The 7831-nt window shown below is 35.1% G+C and overlaps 1 protein-coding gene across 1 annotated transcript; it reads left to right on the top strand.

Moving 5' to 3' along the window:
- Nucleotides 1-2905: 2905 nt before the first annotated feature.
- On the top strand, nucleotides 2906-7610 carry LOC118036109 (hsp70-Hsp90 organizing protein 3). Its single transcript, XM_035041818.2, has 7 exons — nucleotides 2906-3952; nucleotides 6161-6449; nucleotides 6558-6643; nucleotides 6731-6954; nucleotides 7039-7105; nucleotides 7196-7255; nucleotides 7351-7610. Exons 1-7 carry the CDS (start codon nucleotides 3059-3061, stop codon nucleotides 7462-7464), a joined length of 1734 nt encoding a protein of 577 aa, XP_034897709.1. The 5' UTR covers nucleotides 2906-3058; the 3' UTR covers nucleotides 7465-7610.
- Nucleotides 7611-7831: the final 221 nt, after the last annotated feature.

Here is a 7831-nt window from a genome sequence, read left to right as displayed (position 1 = left end):
TCATGCGATCAACTTATTTCTCTTTTTAATGATGATTTTCTATATTTATTTTTAAGAATCATTTCATATTTAAATATAAGTTTTTCATTTACATTGTTGTAAATAAAGAAGCGACGTAAAAGTCACCTACATGGTGCTTTTGTGGAATGTGATCCTTCTGCTTCAAGCTGAATTTTAATATGCATCTCAAATGAATGTCAAACTTTTCAACTCTATTAACATAATACTTTTCACATAATCTATTATCCTTACTCAATCATTTAATATCTAATGTTAGTTATTCATTTTTTTCCCAAATAATTCATTTTAATGCCTACAATTTAATCCAACATATATTTTCATATTTCACATTTCACTAACATGCCAATTTGGACACCGCATATACACAACATCATCTTGATTTGAAATCCCCAACTCAATTTTTAACATCATAACACTATTACAATACTAACATCTACATAATTTCACTAAATTTTCATATTTCCACTTTCTCACATTTAACCCACATAACCAAAAAGTCAAAAATTTATTTCACATAAGTCACCATCAAGATTAACTTGTTTGCATCCTTACATTTTTACCACCCATTATCCAAATTTTCAGGCATTTTATTTAACATGAATCACCATAATGAGCTATATTATTTCACCATTATATCAATAAAATTTAACACAATAACATCATTAAAACATTCACATTTACACAATTTTATCAATTCATATACCTCCCTTTTCACACATTACAAAATAATCCAATATCTAAACACTTTATTTAACATGAATTTCGATCATACTTCAACATAATTCCACCATCGTACCAAACTCAAACATCCATAATATCATTAAAAACATCCAATTCAATGTAATTTCATCCAATTTCCATAACGTAATTAAAGCATAAAAATTAACACAATTCATCCACATTAATTCCCATCAATTTAAACACATTACCATCATTCAAACCAATTTAAGCATAATAACATCACTAAACACTAAACATATACAATTTTCATTACTTTATATATTTCCAACATATCACTAAAACTAGTAAACTTTTAGTAATATGCCTTACTAAAACCAAATCATTCTTAAACAACATCATTAGAATACTAAAATCAACACCATTTAAATCAAATTCTCAAATTCACCAAGTTTCTTAAGCAGTCGACCACTGACACAACAACTTTCCATAAATTGGTTTTCAATTTCTCAAACTTAACCTTTACTTATGTCATACACATTAATGTGAAAACAATTAATATAGTTTAGCATTTCTCTTCAATATTCACATAAAACCTAAAATTAAAAAATTAAGGGTTTTCCATTTCTTCATATAATTGATCTAATTCAAACCATTACTATGCATTCTTATAACTCAACAAAAATTATAAATAACTCAAATTAACATCCTAACACAAAAATTATGAACCTTAATTTCAAGGACTAGGGGTTTTACAATTCAAAATCAAAATCAAAATCCAACTAGAAATTAAAATTAAATGGTTAAAGTCTCTTACCACAACTAAATCATCTAAATGGATGTGTTTCTTGCAAGGATTCCAAAGTTTCCTTATTGCTCTTTAATTATCCATATTTTTTATCTTTGAAACCCAAACTCCCAACCTCACTCTCATTCTAAATTTCCCCTAACTTGATTTTTTATAATGGATAAAAATCACTAAATCATATTGTTGTGCCTATATTCTAAGTGACTTTAGAGAAGAAAAGAGGAGAAAAATCAAAATCTATAAGTTTTTCCCCATTCAATATGGTAGCGGGTTTTAATATTGCAAGAGGAGGATTCCCCCCCTAAAATTACAACAATGCTACTCATTTAAAAACATAAATGGTATTTTCATCAAAACTATAATTGTTGATAGTTGTTGTTGTACATATTCTTATTTAGTTTTGCTTGAGATTAGTAACTAACTTACTAGGGATTTTTATCCCCAACCATAAGAATTGTTTTCTTAGTTGATTGTTTTTTAGTTGAAAACTCCAATATTAAACACAGGTTTACATGTTATGTTTTATTGAATTTTATTTTAAATTATATTCTTCAATAATTGATTGATTTTGAATAGATTTTCATATTTTTTTTTATCATATAATAAAATAAAATAAATTTAATTGAATCTAGTAGAGAGTCCATAACTTGAACCATGGGTTTGACAAATTGATCTAAGTTAACTTGAGCTTTTTTTTTTTTTTTATGAATTTACCAAGTCAACAAAATTATATTATGATAAGTTTTACATAATTTAATTTAAAAAATCAAATTAGAAAAGAGTTGGATTGAGACTTTTTAAATGTACCCCATTGTTCGAGGTTTGATAGCAATACCAAAATAAATTTTACAGCCTAAATCTTATTTGTTATGTTTAGAAAAATCTTGGTCCAATCTCAAGATAACATTTGAAATAACCTAGCATGAACAAAAAGATAATGATGAATGACCTTATATATTTTATTGTGGTTTGGCTAACATGAAAGAGAAATGATAAAAGTCAATTAATTTAACATTAAAAATTAGAAAAAAAATAAATCACAAGAGTTAATTTATCTAAATTGAAAAGATTATAAATTATAAATAAAAAATATTAGAAAGATTTCCTTCTTGGATTCATCCTTAATGTCTTGGATCCTTATTAATTAATTATCCTTATGATATACTCAATTTTATCTCTCTCAATTATTTTCCTTTTATCCATTTTCTTTCAACTTGACAAATAGAGTGTAAAATTTAAAATAAAACCCTTTTAAATTCCAAAAGATTTGATGACAATCTAGTCGAAACAAAAACGCACCTTAACCAGAGCCTTACCCTTACAATCCCCGTCACCAAACACCCTCTTCCCATCCAGCGAATTCGAATCCAATTAGTAAAAACCACAAGAAAGAACATTCCAGAACCCGCTTTCTAACCAGAACTCTCTCGTCCTCTTCTTTTCCTATATGACCCCTCTCTCCCTTCTCACTCTCACCTCTCTCTAAAAGAAAAAAAGTATCTCAAAAACCCCTCCTAATCCCCTAGCCGATTTAACTCGACGCCGTTCAACATGGCCGAAGAAGCCAAAGCCAAAGGCAACGCCGCCTTTTCTACCGGCGATTACACCGCCGCCGTCAAGCACTTCACTAACGCCATTGCTCTTTCTCCAACTAATCACGTCCTCTACTCTAACCGATCGGCGGCTCACGCTTCTCTCCACAACTACGCCGATGCTCTACAAGACGCTAAGAAAACTGTTGAGTTGAAGCCGGACTGGTCCAAAGGCTACTCTCGGCTCGGCGCCGCTCACCTCGGCTTGCACCAAATCCAAGACGCTATCTCTGCCTACAAGAAAGGACTTGAGATTGATCCTAACAATGAAGGATTAAAATCTGGCTTGGCTGATGCTCAAGCAGCTGCCTCCAGAAGCCGTGCAGCGCCACCGCCGAGTCCGTTTGGTGATGCTTTCTCCGGTCCAGAGATGTGGGCGAAGTTAACGGCGGATCCGTCCACGAGAATGTATTTGCAGCAGCCCGATTTTGTTAAGATGATGCAAGAAATTCAGAAAAACCCTAATAATCTGAATCTCTACTTGAAGGATCAGAGAGTGATGCAGGCTTTGGGGGTTTTGTTGAATGTGAAGTTCAGAGAACCGAATGCAGGGGACGATATGGAGATTCCGGAGGGGACGTCCACTCCGCAGCCGCCTGCGCCGGAGAGGAAGGAGGAGAAGAAGGTGGAGGAGGAGAAGGTGGTGGAACCAGAGCCAATGGAGGTAACGGAGGAGAAGGAAGCGAAGGAGAGGAAGGCGCAAGCAGTGAAAGAAAAGGAGTTGGGGAATGCTGCTTATAAAAAGAAGGAATTTGAGAAGGCTATTGAGCATTATACGAAGGCAATGGAGCTTGATGATGAGGATATTTCGTATTTGACGAACCGTGCTGCTGTTTATTTGGAGATGGGAAAGGTAAATTAAATATTTTTGATGGGCTCTATGATTTTCAAATGATGTTAGAATAAGCTCTACATGAGTTAAATGATGCTTAATCTTATTGAAGTAAAGAAATTCTGTTAATGATATCATAAGCTGTTAAAGGGCGAGTCTTTCATGTCAACATAGAGCTCAGATTATAGCATTGAAAATCTCTCTTTAGTGACTATTTGAAAGGAAGAGTCTTAATGGAGACTGAGAGACACATAAGCATGAAAACAAATCTTCTAGTGGAGTTATATATCTGTTCCTTTCTGCTTCCTTTTATTAAACTCTATCATGAAGCAACCTGTTTTCTCTCACCCTTTCCTTCACAAGTTTGGTCCAAAAGGAGTTGCAAGTTTTGGCAATAATTTCAGTGAACTATATTACTTGAGAAAGAGATACTATTTAAGTGTTTGGAAATTTGCCTGGAAATTAATTGAGTAGTGTGAAATTGGGTTATGATGCCCATACTTGAATGGGATTTGGGCATATTTGTTCTGTTTTTCCTAATAGCAATCTAGAGAAATTTAGGTGATCACTTATAGGCTGATTAGCTTACTCTGCTTTGATGAAGTTTGCAATTATGCTAACAGGGACTGGCCTTTTGAGGCTTCTGTTTATGCTTTCTTCTGTCATAAATTTGTTCTTTCTGTTATGTTTTTATCTATATGATGCAGGACAGCTTTGAAGGCTGTTCTGAATCTGATTTTGTAGGCAGGCTGGTTGGGGCTGTATTGAAGTGGGTTTTTGCTGGGAATTGTAGAAACTATTAGAGTCATGTTAATAGGGTTTCTATGAGTCACTCCTAGATGATAGAAAAAAACCTAAAGCTTCACACCTAGGGTTCTTTGGAATCACTCCTAGGGTTCTTTGGAATCACACCTAAGGGAGATTGATTCACACAATGGAAAGCAAATTGCTGGAATTTTAATTCATAAACTGTTATTCATAATATTGAAATTCAACATGCGTATTTATAGAGTTCTAGTAGTCCTAATACATTAAGGACTTAGATTCCTACATAACAAAATACCAAGTCTATGTAGAATAGGAAAAACCTAATAAAGCTAGTTATCCCTTGGGATAAATAAAATACTAAATAGAAATTAAAACCTAGATTCCTGATTTTCTAGCAATTACAGAAATCCCCGTGCTTACAAAACGACAAGTTTTGTATTCTATGGTGTCCACATCATTCTCCCCTGTTTGGAGAAAGCTCGAATCCTTACCTTGATGCAACGCCTTTCAAATAGGAACCAAAAATTCTTGTTAGTTGGTGACAGTAATGATTATATGATTTTTTATTTTTTAACCAATTTCACCATCAAAATCAGGAATAATGAAGTCCAATTGTGTTGCTAATACCACTTTCTCCTTGCTTTCCTTGTGTTCATTAGCGTTGTGCTCAACATGTTCTTTCTTAGGTCGAGCTCCATCAAGTGTGACATAGAGCTCTTTAGGCTTTGTAAGAGCCTGATTAGAGAATTCTTTTTCATCTCTTTTACTCTCTGCATCAAATCTGAAATTCCATCGTTTCTTGTTGAATCTTCCTTTTGGGAAATAATCCCAGTTTCTGATCAACAAAAACATGTGCTATGAGAGTGGCTGTTTCAACAAAATAGTTGTTTAGGATAGCCTTTATCAGCCTATCTAATGCTGCTTGCTCCTTATTGAACCTGGCAGTAATAGATATTTCCATTGAATTCTACCTAGTCTCTGTAGATTTTAGTCTTGTTTCCAAATTGTGCTTGAAGATTTTGAGTTTTGAATTCAATTCAGTGACAGTGATCATGGTTGAAGAAGAATGAAACAAAGTTTCAGAATCTTGAAGCTTTGATACCAACTGATGCAGGACTGCTTTGAAGGCTGTTCTGAATCTGACTAAGTCTATGTAGAATAGGTAAAAACCTAATAAAGCTAGTTACTCATTAAAAATCTGGAATATGAAAAACCTAATAAAGCTGGTTACTCCTTGGGACTAATAAAATACTAAATAGAAAATAAAACATAAACCTAGACAAAGTTTCCAATTGTCCAGCAATACCCTTGTCTGCAAAAAGACACAAGTTTTGCTTCCGTTGTTGTTTTCGCATCACTGTGCATGGTTTTCCACTGAACACAGTAGTAGCATTTAGCAGCATTTGTTACTATTTGATTTCACCTTTACCCTCTCTCTGATCCAATTACTGTAATTTCCAGAATGCTGAATGTATTAAAGATTGTGACCAAGCTGTTGAAAGGGGTAGAGAGCTTAGATCAGATTTTAAGATGGTAGCAAGAGCATTGACAAGGAAAGGAACTGCCTTGGCAAAAATGGCAAGATGCTCGAAGGACTATGAACCAGCCATTGAGACCTTCCAGAAGGCCCTTACAGAGCATCGCAATCCTGACACATTGAAGAAACTAAACGACGCAGAGAAAGCAAAGAAGGATCTTGAGCAACAAGAATACTTTGATCCAACATTGGCCGAGGAAGAGCGGGAGAAAGGTAGCCATTCTTTGTTGATATTCAGTTGCTGGTCATTCCTTTGAATGGCACTTAATTAATACATTTCCTCACATATATGCATATTGTGTTGGTACGCATTTTCTGCAGGCAATGAATATTTCAAGCAGCAAAAGTATCCAGAGGCTGTGAAGCACTACACAGAATCTTTGAGAAGGAATCCTAAAGATCCCAAGGTAATAATAGCCATCCAAGCATTTTCTTATTTAGGCGACAAGTTTCAGCTGTTCCAACTCTAATTCATGGCTGGTTGCTATTTTCAGGCATATAGTAACAGAGCTGCATGCTACACTAAACTAGGAGCTCTGCCTGAGGGACTGAAGGATGCAGAGAAGTGCATTGAACTTGATCCAACTTTTTCAAAGGGTTATACAAGAAAAGGTGCTGTTCAATTCTTTATGAAAGAGTATGATAAAGCTTTGGAAACTTATCAGGAGGGTCTGAAACATGACCCCCATAACCAGGACTTGCTAGATGGTGTCAGAAGGTATTTATGTTCATCTAGATTTGTTTACATATAAGTGTACCCGCAGTTGGGAGAGTCTTGATTGCGCTCTCACTTATTTTACAGATGTGTGGAGCAGCTCAATAAGGCCAGCCGTGGTGACCTAACCCCTGAGGAACTGAAGGAGAGACAGGTAAGATTGCTTTTCTGACTGTTGTTCATTCTCAGAAAGTTAAGTGTTATCTGGATCGTGGTCTTGAGTTTGTGCCTTCCCTCTCGCCAGGCCAAGGCAATGCAGGACCCAGAAATTCAAAACATCCTCTCAGATCCTGTCATGAGACAGGTAAGGATCTAAACTGCCATATTCACTCTTTCCTGGCAAAATCCAAGATGGCTGCACTTGTGCTTGGTAATAATACATTTTGTCCCAATTTACAGGTGTTGGTTGACTTCCAAGAGAACCCTAAGGCGGCTCAGGAACACATGAAGAATCCGATGGTGATGAGCAAGATTCAGAAGCTTGTCCATGCTGGGATCGTCCAGATGAGATAGATTTTTTATGAAAAAAATAAACAGTTACATCAACATGTACCGTTTTTTGGTTTTGTTTTTACTTTTTAACCAGTGAATTGTAATTTCAAATGTGAATTTGAGTGGGACAGACGGTAAAAATTAAGTTGGAAAAGTAGTTTTTGAGATCTTTGATTTTCATATATTTGCTTGCGTGCGGCGGACACTTGTGCTTGCCCTTCATTAAATAGTGTAAAAGGTTTCTCTAGGCTTAGCCACGTTGAAATAGATTCAACCACCACCGAAGTACATCTGCTGTGGCCGACTTGACTACTTTTGCATGTGAAAGACCTGTACTCTGGGGTTCGATCCTAAATGATTGTTGACGTTGTCCTTGTCCCGGTCTCCT

This window comes from Populus alba, chromosome 1, assembly GCF_005239225.2.
Source record: "Populus alba chromosome 1, ASM523922v2, whole genome shotgun sequence".
In the NCBI taxonomy this organism is placed as follows: Eukaryota; Viridiplantae; Streptophyta; class Magnoliopsida; order Malpighiales; family Salicaceae; genus Populus; species Populus alba.
The sequence above is the reverse complement of the archived record's forward strand: the minus strand, read 5'-3'. Positions and strand labels throughout refer to the sequence as shown.